The 13,222-nt window shown below is 48.7% G+C and overlaps 1 protein-coding gene across 4 annotated transcripts in view; it reads left to right on the top strand.

Moving 5' to 3' along the window:
• LOC137521711 (cathepsin D-like) overlaps window positions 1-13,222 on the top strand; it is a 72,340-nt gene that overhangs the window by 17,954 nt on the left and 41,164 nt on the right. Inside the window, exon 1 of one of the 4 annotated variants that reach the window (XM_068241356.1) lies at window positions 6,289-6,594. The exons of 2 other annotated variants lie outside the window; for them this stretch is intronic. In XM_068241356.1, the coding sequence (XP_068097457.1) occupies window positions 6,533-6,594 (62 nt within the window). In that variant the 5' untranslated portion in view covers window positions 6,289-6,532. Of the gene's footprint in view, window positions 1-6,288; window positions 6,595-13,222 lie in introns of those variants that run through there. One more of the 4 variants, XM_068241353.1, reaches the window with a different exon arrangement.

Here is a 13,222-nt window from a genome sequence, read left to right on the forward strand (position 1 = left end):
TCCCACCTCCACCTCCCCTCTCCTCCCCTCCCTCCTCCCCACCTCCTCCTCCCTCCTCCCTCCTCCCACCTCCCTCCCTCCCTCCTCCCACCTCCCTCCTCCCTCCTCCCTCTCACTCCCTCCTTCCCTCCTCACCTCCCTCTCCTCCTCCCTCTCCACCTCCCTCCTCCTCCTCCCTCCTCCCTCCTCCCTCCTCCACTCCCTCCTCCCACCTCCCACCTCCCTCCTCCTCCTCCTCCCACCTCCCTCCTCCCCCTCCTCCCACCTCACCTCCTCCTCACTCCCCCTCCACCTCCACCTCCTCCTCCCACCTCCCTCCTCCCCTCCTCCCCACCTCCCTCCTCCCTCCTCCCACCTCCCTCCTCCCACCTCCCTCCTCCCACCTCCACCTCCCCACCTCCCTCCTCCACCTCCCTCCTCCCCACCTCCCACCTCCCTCCTCCCACCTCCACCTTCCCTCCTCCCTCCTCCCTCCTCCCACCTCCCACCTCCCTCCTCCCACCTCCCTACCCCTCCCCCACCTCCCCCCTCCCCCCTCCCCCCTCCACCTCCACCTCCCACCTCCCACCTCCCTCCTCCCACCTCCCTCCTCCCTCCTCCACCTCCCTCCTCCCACCTTCCCTCCTCCCTCCTCCTCCTCCACTCCCTCCTCCTCCTCCTCCTCCCTCCCACCTCCCACCTCCACCTCCTCCTCTCCTCCCTCCTCCTCCTCCCTCCTCCCCTCCTCCCCTCCCTCCCACCTCCCACCTCCCTCCTCCCTCCTCCCTCCTCCCACCTCCCTCCTCCCACCTCCTCCTCCCTCCTCACCACCTCCCTCCTCCCTCCTCCCACCTCCCTCCTCCCACCTCCCTCCTCCCACCTCCCACCTCCCTCCTCCCACCTCCCTCCTCCCTCCTCCCTCCTCCCACCTCCCTCCTCCCTCCTCCCACCTCCCTCCTCCCTCCTCCCACCTCCCTCCTCCCTCCTCCCTCCTCCCCTCCTCCCACCCTCCCTCCTCCCTCCTCCCTCCTCCCACCTCCCTCCTCCACCTCCCACCTCCCTCCTCCCACCTCCCACCTCCCTCCTCCCTCATCCACCTCCCTCCTCCCTCCTCCCACCTCCCTCCTCCCTCCTCCCTCCTCCCACCTCCCTCCTCCCTCCTCCCTCCTCCCACCTCCCTCCTCCCTCCTCCCTCCTCCCTCCTCCCACCTCCCTCTCCCTCCTCCCACCTCCCTCCTCCCTCCTCCCACCTCCCACCTCCCACCTCCCCCTCCCTCCTCCCACCTCCCACCTCCCTCCTCCCACCTCCCTCCTCCCTCCTCCCACCTCCCTCCTCCCACCTCCCTCCTCCCACCTCCCTCCTCCCTCCTCCCACCTCCCTCCTCCCACCTCCCTCCTCCCTCCTCCCACCTCCCTCCTCCCTCCTCCCACCTCCCTCCTCCCTCCTCCCACCTCCCTCCTCCCTCCTCCCACCTCCCTCCTCCCACCTCCCTCCTCCCTCCTCCCACCTCCCTCCTCCCTCCTCCCACCTCCTCCAACCCTTCAACCTATTCCCTCCTCCCTCCGGGAGGAGGGTGTCTTCTGGCAGGGAATTATACTTTTTAAAAGCCAGTATATATCATACCATACCATAGCTGGGAATCGAACCCAGATCACACTGCATGGTGGACACGTCAGTGCATCACCCTAAGCACTGTACCACTACAGTAGTAGTGAAGCTACCGTAAAATGTACCATTAATGCTCAATGCAATAGAACCATTAGGTTGCTTAAAGGAGAACTGTAGTGAGAGGTATATGGAGGCTGCCATATTGATTTCCTTTTAAGCTATACCAGTTGCCTGGCAGCCCTGCTGATCTATTTGGCTGCAGTAATAATAATAATATAATCCAAACATTTGTATAGTGCTTTTCTCCTGTCAGACTCAAAGCGCTCAAGAGCTGCAGCCACAGGGACGCACTCAAGAGGCCACCCTGCAGTGTTAGGGAGTCTTGCCTTTGAACTCCTTACTGAATAGGTACTTGACCTAGCCAGGATTCGAACCCTGGTCTCCCATGTCAAAGGCAGAACCCTTAACCAGTACACTATCCAGCCACTGTCGTGTGAATCCCACCAGAAACAAGCATGCAGCTAATCTTGTCAGATCTTACAAAAATGTCAAACACCAGATCTGCTGCATGCTTGTTCAGGGTCTAGGCTAAAAGTATTGGAGGCAGAGGATCAGGTAACTGGTATTGCTTAAAAGGAAATCAATATGGTAGCCTCCATATACCTTTCACTACAGTTCTCCTTTAAAGGGAACCTTAACTGAGAGTGATATGGCTGTTTCCTGTAAACAATACCAGTTGCCTGGCAGTCCAGCTGATCTTTGTGACTGCAATAGTGGCTGAATCACACCCTGAAACAAGCATGCAGCTAATCCAGTCTGACTTCAGTCAGAGCACCTGATCTGCATGCTTGTTCAGGGGCTGTGGCTAAAAGTATTAGAGACACAGGATCAGCAGGCGATTCAGGCAACTGGTATTATTTTAAAAGGAAAAATCCATATCCTTCTCCGTTTAGGTTCCCTTTAAGGATTTGTAGCATAAAAGCCAACTCACATTGGCTGGGATTCGAACCTGGGTCTCTCTGTATGGTGGACAAGCACACTATCCACTATACCAACTGAAGCTGGCCTGAAATTGCTGGCCTGAAATTGCTGGCCTGAAATTGCTGGCCTGAAAACAAGCGCATCACACCTGAAACAAGCATGCAGCTTGTTTTCAGGCCAGCATTTTCAGGCCAGCATTTCAGGCCAGCATTTTCAGGCGAGAACTGTAGTGAAAGGTATATGGAGGCTACCATATTGATTTCCTTTTAAGCAATACCAGTTACCTGGCTATCCTGCAGATCCTCTGCCTCCAATACTTTTAGCCCTAGACCCTGAACAAGCATGCAGCAGATCTGGTGTTTGACATTTTTGTAAGATCTGACAAGATTAGCTGCATGCTTGTTTCTGGTGGGGATTCACACGACAGTGGCTGGATAGTGTACTGGTAAGGGTTCTGCCTTTTGACATGGGAGACCAGGGTTCGAATCCTGGCTAGGTCAAGTACCTATTCAGTAAGGAGTTCAAAGCAAGACTCCCTAACACTGCAGGGTGGCCTCTTGAGTGCGTCCCTGTGGCTGCAGCTCTTGAGCGCTTTGAGTCTGACAGGAGAAAAGCGCTATACAAATGTTTGGATTATAATTATTATATTATTACTGCAGCCAAATAGATCAGCAGGGCTGCCAGGCAACTGGTATAGCTTAAAAGGAAATCAATATGGCAGCCTCCATATACCTCTCACTACAGTTCTCCTTTAAGCAACCTAATGGTTCTATTGCATTGAGCATTAATGGTACATTTTACGGTAGCTTCACTTACTACTGTAGTGGTACAGTGCTTAGGGTGATGCACTGACGTGTCCACCATGCAGTGTGATCTGGGTTCGATTCCAGCTATGGTATGATATATACTGGCTTTTAAAAAAGTATAATCCCTGCCAGAAGACACCCTCCTCCCGGAGGGAGGAGGGAATAGGTTGAAGGGTTGGAGGGAGGAGGGAGGAGGGGAGGAGGGAGAGTAAAAACTCCCTAGCAGCTGTTCCATAACTAATTAGTGTAGGTAGGCAAATGGTATAAAGGACCTTGCTTGGAGGAGGGAGGGAGGGTCCTCGAGCAGTGAAGTGTATTTCACTCAATTAGGTGTGACTCCAGGCATTAGAGCTTTTGAAACATGTTTTCTATCATTTTTGCAGTGTATAGAATTTTTAAAACTTTGAAAGTTCGCCTCCCCATTGAAGTCTATTGCGGTTCGCGAACTTTTTCGCGAACCGAACCTTTCGCGGAGGTTCGCGAACAGGGTTCGCGAACCGAAAATCGGAGGTTCGGGCCCAACTCTACCCTGCACATGCGCAGTACAACAAAACACACACACAAGGGGACACAGAGACACTTGTTTTATTATAGAGGATTCATTTTCCTAGTTGGACTTGATGGACAGATGACTTTTTTCAACCAAATTAACTATGTAACCACATTACTGCAACTCTGTAGTTTTAGCCCAATCATGGACCTCGGAAGCATTGGACTAATCAGAGAATGCAGAGTCAACTCGGAAGTATTTGGCCAATCAGAGAATGCAAAAAGTGACAAAAAAAGACTACTTGGAAATCGGAAAACAGAAACGGAAATCGGCATTTCTAACTATCCCTAGCTCTAAACAGAGTTGTGAGGCTCTATTTGGAGATTTGGGCTTTACTCAGAGATATGGAGCTCTGCCCAGAGATGTAAGGCTGTACCCAAGCATGTCGGGCTCTAGTTGGTGATTTGGAGTTCTACTCAGAGATTAGGGGGATTCACTAAGCTGGACTGCTAAAGCAGCGCAGCTTAGTATTGAGCAGCGCAAGTTAAATCCTCAACGCACGCTACAGGCTTTGTGGCGTGCGCTTTTAACTTACACCTGCTCCCTTGTATTTATTGCCCGCTCCTTTACGCTCGCCCTGAGCCCTGTTATGTCCCTGTGGCTTTTTAAGACGTGATCCCCGCACTTGATTTGCCCAATAGGCTGCCTGTCAAGTGACTGGAGCTGTGCCTGGGGATGTGGGGCTCTGTCTAGCGATGTAAGGCTCTACCTGGAGATGTGGGACTCTATATGGAGATGTAAGGCTCTACCTGGAGATGTTGACTCTATATGGAGATGTAAGGCTCTACCTGGAGATGTTGACTCTATATGGAGATGTAAGGCTCTACCTGGAGATGTAGGACTCTATATGGGGATGTAAGGCTCTACTGGAGATGTGGGACTCTATATGGGGATTTAACCACCCTGGCGTTCTGATTAAATCGCCAGGGTGGCTGCGGGAGGGTTTTTTTTAAATAAAAAAAAAAACTATTTCATGCAGCCAACTGAAAGTTGGCTGCATGAAAGGCCCACTAGAGGGCGCTCCGGAGGCGATCTTCGATCGCCTCCGGCGCCCAGAATAAACAAGGAAGGCCGCAATGAGCGGCCTTCCTTGTTTTTGCTTATATCGTCGCCATAGCGACGAGCGGAGTGACGTCATCGACGTCCTGCCGTCAGCCGCCTCCGATCCAGCCCTTAGCGCTGGCCGGAACTTTTTGTTCCGGCTACGCTGGGCTCAGGCGGCTGGGGGAACCCTCTTTCGCCGCTGCTCGCGGCGGATCGCCGCAGAGCGGCGGCGATCAGGCAGCACACGCGGCTGGCAAAGTGCCGGCTGCGTGTGCTGCTTTTTATTTGACTAAAATCGGCCCAGCAGGGCCTGAGCGGCAGCCTCTGGCGGTGTTGGACGAGCTGAGCTCGTCCAGACCCGCTCAGCAGGTTAAGGCTCTACCTGGAGATGTGGGACTCTATATGGAAAATTAAGGCTCTACCTGGAGATGTGTGCCTCTGTAATGGAGATGTAAGGCTTTACCTGGAGATGTGGGGACTCTGTATGGAGATGTAAGGCTCTACCTGGAGATGTGGGGCTCTATATGGAGATGTAAGGCTCTACCTGGAGATGTGGGACTCTATATGGAGATGTAAGGCTCTATCTGGAGCTGGGAGGCTCTAACTGGAAATGATGGACTCTATTTAGAGATATGCAGACTCTCCTGTTGATGTTCATATCGGTCCATGCATGTTCCTGCACATGGAGGGATTGTGGGGTCAGGTGCTAGATGGTTGTCGGTTGTGTACGGTGGCCCCTGCTCCTCCCAATGAGCTGCAGAGAAAAGCGGACTGGCACATCACCTCAGCAGGGTGCCGGCCAAGCCTATTGTCCTCTTTCTCACCCATCTGCTCTGTGACACTTTAATGTCTGCCCTCCTACCCCCTTCCATAGCAACAGAACGTGCCACTAGCCTGTAGGCTCCTAAAGCATCTGTACAAAACTTGCCTGAGGGATGGACTCCTAATTCCTGAAGCTGACAGTACTTGTGCCTGTGTACGGTACGTGTAAACCTCATTATGGTTGAGGAGAGAATAATGTAGACTCATCAGTGTGCTGCTCCTTTACACGGTCCAATCAGAAGGCTATGCTGCTAAACTGCAGAGGAGGGACAGGAGTTATGCACAGAGATGATAATATGCTGTATGCACTGGCTAAACAGAATGACCAATTATTACTATTAGCTGTGTTCTGATGTTTGCCTGAAACTCAGATCACTTCTGTGTCACTCATCCGCATTCTAGAAATGGTTAATGCAGTAGACCCCCTTTCCGCTTTTCAGATTAACACAAATGTCTGTCAGCCGCTTAATCTCATGATTAGTCATGTGTCATGCGCTTGCCAATTATCTCTGAAGTGCCTGGACCACAGGCTAACAAACGACAGGCCAGTTCCAGGAGACACACAGAGGCGTGATACAGGCTTCCTGCCCACTGCCTTCGCGAAAACCACTCAGCAAAACACTCAACAAGATGCAAAACTTCAGTCTGTAACCCACAGAAATAGGAAGACAGATCAGAGTTCAGCTGCAGGCCGGTCCCTGACCCTTATAAGCCCAGTGCTGAATACACAGGGGCAGAAATATGAAGATTCACACTGTAACTCTTCTTCTGCTGCTCTCATGGGGGATAGATGCTGTCATTCGGTAAGTGATGTTATTTTGCTAGGGATAGTAGGGCAGGTGTGTATTATATCACTACATTTATACACACACACAGAACTGTAGTGAAAATAACACATACGGTAGCTACCAACTGTCTGTCCCTCTTTTGCAAGGACAGTCCCTCTTTGGGAACCCAGTCCCTTCTGTTTCCTCCTTATTTGTCCCTCTTTCAGGACTGATGTACAGATCTATGTAAATATATGTCTTTTTCTACTGAAAAATGTGTTTAATTGACTCTAAACTTTATTTTCATCCTTTATATTGATACATTTTCAAATGTTAATATGAAGGAAAATTAACCACTTAATGACAACCAGACTTATAAAAACGTCCTGCTAGAGCCTCTTAAAGCGGACCCAAACCAAACATTTTTTTTAAGGGATACTGTAGGGGGGGTCGGGGGAAAATGAGTTGAACTTACCCGGGGCTTCTAATGGTCCCCCCACAGACATCCTGTGCCCGCGCAGCCACTCACCGATGCTACGGCCCCGCCTCCTGTTCACTTCTGGAATTTCAGACTTTAAAGTCTGAAAACCACTGCGCCTGCGTTGCGTGTCCTCACTCCCGCTGATGGCACCAGGAGCGTACTGCGCATGCCCAGTATGGTCTGTGTGTGGTGACATCAGCAGGAGCGAGGACACGACAACGCAGGCGCAGTGGTTTTCAGACTTTAAAGTCTGAAATTCCAGAAGTGAACCGGAGGCGGGGCCGGAGCATTGGGGAGTGGCTGCGCCAACACAGGATGTCTGCGGGGGACCATTAGAAGCCCCGGGTAAGTTCAGCTCAATTTTCCCCCGACCCCCCTACAGTATCCCTTTAAGTAATTGATTAATTGTGTGTTAGGGTTAGGAAAAGTGGAGTTAGGAAAAGTGAACCTGAGGCGGGGCCGGTGAGTGGCTGCGCGGGCACAGGATGTCTGTGGGGGACCATTAGAAGCCCCGGGTAAGTTCAACTCATTTTCCCCCGACCCCCCTACAGTATCCCTTTAATTCATAATATTTAGTTGCACCACTCTGACACATACAAAGATAAATAAACTCTCCTTCAAGCCTATGAGCATTTCAGTGCATGCTTTTCACCCTTCTCTTTTATAACTAGGATTATACAGGTGGCAGCCATTAGCAATTCCTCCTTTGCCAGACACCTGCTACTCACCAGTTTGCCGGTTTCTGTCCCGGCAAAATGAAAGGAAGGGAGGGGTTTCTCCATTAAATGTAAAATATTTTATATTTGTCATCATGCAGCTGAAAAAAGGCTGCTGATTTATTATTATAATTTAGAAAATAGATTTTATTTCTGAAATCTTGTATTTTTAGTTTGGGTCCACTTTAATGGCTCCAGGACGTTTTCATAACTCAGACAGTGCTGCTGCCGCTGTGCGGGTGCACGTGTGCGCTCTCGCACGTGCACATGCATTCCCGCGCGCATGCACGTGAAATTAGTGAGAAAAAAAAACACTATAGGAAAAATACACCTTTGTTTCCAAATAATATATTGTCACCATACTTTGTACTAGGGACATAATTAAAATCTTGTGATAACCAGGACAAATAGGCAGATAAAATGTGTGGGTTTTATGTACAGTAGCAGTGTTTATATTAAAACTATAGGGTATGAAATTGGAGAAATAGTGTATTTTTTCATTTTTTCCTTGTTTTTCCCTTTAAAATGCATCGAAAATAAAGTAATTACTGAAAACAAAATATCAACCTCAAAAAAAACCCAATTGTGGTGAAAAAAACAAGATATAGATCATTTCATTGTGATTAGTAGTGATTAAGCTATTGGCAATTGAAAGGGATGAGCACTAATAGGTGAAAAATGCTCTTTTCCGTTAGGGTAAAAACCGCTTTGGGTGAAGTGGTTAAACAGTATATAAAGGACCAATGTGGTTTGACTTATAAAACAACATATTTTTCTTATGAAATCTTTATAGTATACATGACTAGGGGTTGCAGGAGGCGTGGTAAGGGTATGGCTTAAGTGTCCCTTTTTCTTATCTCAAAAAGTTGGGAGGCATGATAACGTAATGATTAAAATTGCTTATTTTTCTACAATATTCATTTATAAAGCATTAAGTCAGTGTCTGCCCATTGTAAAAAAAAAAAAAAAAAAAAAAAAAAGCATCCTGATTTACATTCTGAACTTTATCACAGGTGCCGATATCTTTGGTCCTGTCAGGTACATCTGTGCAGAATGTTTGTTTACTGAGAATTCTGAATCCAGTACAAAATATACCTGGTCTCTCAGGAATGCTCTGGGGGAGAAATTTGTGTAGGTAATCAGCCTAGGCTAAGTACCACTAGGAGGGAGGGAAGGGTGACATTCAATATACAGCAATCTATAGGTAAAGTATGTGTTTCAGATGCGAAAACCAGGAGCATTACCATGAATGTGAGTATCCTGAATAATTTACTGCATTCTACTAAATGTCACTACAGGTCCTCTTTAGTGCTTGCATTTTACAACATTGCATTGTCGCAAGAGAGCCTGTCATGAAATTATCAAAAGTGATGTGGCTATGTTTTAGTAGCTGGTGGTTACTTGGCTGTGGCTTTATTGCGAAGCTACTAGCCATACATTAATCAATTTAGGTTTGATTGTCAATTTGATTGACTTATGCATAATTGACAGTCAAATGAAAATTTTGGACCAATAATCAGTGCAGTGAAGGTAAGCACGGCTGTACAAAATTCCAAACGTAGTCAACCAGCAAGCTACAGAATTAACGGTGTCAATAAGTGGCAGATCATGTCTGGGGTCACAGGGAATAGTCTGAAGACAGAAAATAAAATATATCAACTCATGAATGTGTATTGATTATAACTTTAAAGGGATACTGTAGGGGGTCGGGGGAAAATGAGCTGAACTTACCCGGGGCTTCTAATGGTCCCCCGCAGACATCCTGTGTTGGCGCAGCCGCTCACCGATGCTCTGGCCCCGCCTCCAGTTCACTTCTGGAATTTCTGACTTTAAAGTCAGAAAACCACTGCGCCTGCATTGCCGTGTCCTCGCTCCCGCTGATGTCACCAGGAGTGTACTGCGCAAACACAGACCATACTGGGCCTGCGCTGTGCGCTCTTGATGACATCAGCGGGATCGAGGACACGGCAACGCAGGCGCAGTGGTTTTCAGACTTTAAAGTCTGAAATTCCAGAAGTGAACAGGAGGCGGGGCCGGAGCATGCGGAGTGGCTGCGCAGGCACAGGATGTCTGCAGGGGACCGTTAGAAGCCCCGGGTAAGTTCAGCTCATTTTCCCCCGACCCCCCTACAGTATCCCTTTAAGAGGAACTTGACCATGGATTGAACTTCATTCCAATGAGTAGCTGATACCCCCTTTCCCATGAGAAATCTTTGCATTTCTCGATAATAGATCATCAGGGGGGTTTGTGTGGCTGATATTGTGGTGAAACCCCTCCCACAGGGTGATGTCATTACCATGGTCCTGAGATCAGCGGATCTCAGTGTAACTTCCACACTGCAGTAATCTCCTGCTCCCTACTCCTTTGCTAAGCTAAAGGCTAGTTCAAACTATGGGACTATGTTATGTGACTTGAGAGCTGCCTTACCTGGAGATACAGTGGCGTAACTTAAGAGCTCTGGGCCCAGTGCAGGTTTTACATTGGGCCTCAAGTGCTCTATATATAATAGATATGAAGCACCAAAACCTGCCAAGGACAGCTGCAGTGTCAGAGAGGTGTAAGCTGGGAGTAGAGCAGTCTATCAATGGTTATAACTAATCAAAGCACATACAGTATAAAGGTGATCATTACCAGTTTTGCACCAATAAAGAACTCACTGGGCTCCTCTGGTCCACGGGCCCTGGTGTGGTCGCTACCCCTGCATCCCCTATTGCTACGCCACTGTGGAGATATGTAGAGATGGATCAGTGATTTTAAAGAGAACCCGAGGTTGTCCCGTGGGGGGCAGATGGGATACAGAGGCATGTTTTCTGCCTTATGACATGACTCTGTGTCCCCAAAAACAAATATTAGTAAAAGACTAATCTGTCTGTCATGTTAGCCAATCATCTTCTTTCAAAAGTAAAGGTTCCCCCCATATTTCCAGTGATTGCTCAGCTGATCATGTGACTCTCCTCAGAGCTGTAGCAGTCAGCAAGTTTCCTCAAAGTGTACCTAAGACCGGGAGTAGGTAAACATGTATACATACCTGGGGCTTCCTCCAGCCCCCTCCAGGCTTGACACTACCTCATCGCCCTCCTTCGACTGTTGGATCCTCAGAAACTGGCCCGAAAAGTCCTCCAGTCGGGGCCAGTTGGCGCATATGCAGTCTGGCCGCACACGCCCCCACGTCGCGATCCCGAAGCCAGGAGCTGCACGGCTTAGCCGAGCATGTGCAGTGCTCTGCAGACCGGAGGAATTTCCATGGCCAATTTGAGAGGATCCAGGAGGTAGAGGATGGCGGCGAGGGTGTGATCTGCACGGAGGGGGCTGGAGGAAGCCCCAGGTATGTATAAAACTTTTCTGTCCCTCCATCTCAGGTTCACTTTAAAGAGTACCTCTGAAAATGGAGAAAAGGCGAAGGCCTTTTTCTTCAAAGGGGTGGAGTTACATACTGGAACCCAGCTGAAACGGGCTCCGGGGAGACTTATTACCAACACAATGTGCCAGGGCATTTTAAAGTTCAATCATTAGGTATCTATTAGTTTGTTATTTTCACCAGAGGTGCACTTTAAGCTGAGTCTGTCAGCAGGAAGAGACAGAGTAACGGTTGTATGTCTTTCAGGCTCTTCCAGGGATCCCAATTGTTGGTATTTTCATTGCTTGTAAGGCAGTGTCCAAAATGTGCATTGGTTTACCAACGTGCACAACCACAGTTTGCCACATATCTAATGAAAGTCAGTGGAGAATGGCACTTACATGCATGAAAGAAAATGTACTTATTGCAGCTTAAATGTGAGAGTTTGCATACAAATGCAAACTTTAATGCGAAAGAGATGCATGCGAAAAAATGTTCCGTTTTCCGCTATGTTAAGTGTGAACCCTGCCTAAGGTAAGGAACACACCTGCTAGAATTTTTTATGCTGAAGCTAATGCCCTCCTTTGCTGTACCTGTTTTGAATGCAACTTGTGTAATTTTGTCCATATTGTGGAGCTCTGCACATCTATTGCAAGTAGTTAATTCGGTGCAGCCTCTGTTTGGGAGCGCTGCCAATGTCGCCTGCTGTACAAAACTCATGTAAGTATGCTTATGGCTAGCTGCATCCATGTGCTTCAATTTGCATTAAAAGTTTAGATTAGGGACTAGTACATCATTTTCATCTGATGTGCATTCAAGGCATGTATTTAGCCCCCGTGGAGCTCTGCATGCCTCTGTTGGTCTTCATTTCAGTTGCAGCCTATGAGCGCTGTCATTTTTGTCTTTTTAAGTCAATGGCCCCACTCGGTAAATGCATGTTGTTTGCGTTCATTTACGTTTGCTTTTCTCCACGATTTTAAATTGCACAGCTTGCTGCTTTTTTCCGCACAACACACAAGTTGGCAACTACAATGTATTCTGCCATATCTGGAGAATCATAAAATGAAAGTGAAAAATCCTGTGCAGAAAACACAATTGCAAACCCAAACGCACTAGGTAGGAGGCCCGAGATTCAGAGGCGTATCTAGAGGGGTGCAGGCATGGCTTGTGCCATGGGCGCCACAGCACCATGGGCGCCATGGCTGCCTCCTCCTCCCTCATGCTTCAGCACCATACTGAAGGATGCCTCTCAGGCATTTGTGCCTGCTCTTATACTGGTGGAAATTTCTCACTACCTATACTGGGAGGGTCTACTTATACTGGGGGGCACCTGCCAAATCTATACTGAGGGGGTTACTTATACTGAGGGGAACTTCATTACCTATACTGAGGGACTACTTATACTGGGGGGATAGCTCTTACCACTTATGCTAAAGAAGGCTACTTATACTGGGGAGACATCTCTAACTACATATACTAGGAGGGCAATGTAAACATGGGTCTACTTATACTGGGTGAACTACCTCTGGCTACCTATACTAGGGTGCTACCTCTGGTTACTTTTACTTGGGGGTTAACTCTAGCAACCTATACTGGGGAGACTTGTATCATTGCAAGAAAATAAGCTGTTATTATGGGACAAGGTGGTTTGATGGAGTAAGGGATAGGGGGGCGCAATTTCAGTGTTTGCCATAGGCGCTACGTCACCCAGATACGCCCCTGCCGAGATTATGGGCAAATGCCCTGCAAGTGTGTTCCCTGCCTTTTTGATATTTCCCCGTCCAGACTTATTTTTACAGATGAGGCACTCAGTGTAGGCCCCGATAACACAAACTAAGGCTGCTTTGTCAGAAAGCAGGACTGGAATATTTTCACGTGAAGGCGTATTGCAGTCATTTGTTCTGCAGTATGAAGAGAGCCTTGTTTCTGTTACACAGTCATCTGCAGCATGGCAGGCCTTGTGAAAAACATTGGCTGCAGGAGAAAAGCTGGATATACAACACAAAACTCTGGTAGCACATGTACAAAACGCCAAGGTTACTGCCCTTTGTACAGATCTATGAGGACTGTCGCCCACATGGATCTGGACCACCGATGGAAAATAATACATACACTATTTTATGCCTGAGA

Source organism: Hyperolius riggenbachi, chromosome 6 (assembly GCF_040937935.1).
Source record: "Hyperolius riggenbachi isolate aHypRig1 chromosome 6, aHypRig1.pri, whole genome shotgun sequence".
Classification (NCBI taxonomy): Eukaryota; Metazoa; Chordata; class Amphibia; order Anura; family Hyperoliidae; genus Hyperolius; species Hyperolius riggenbachi.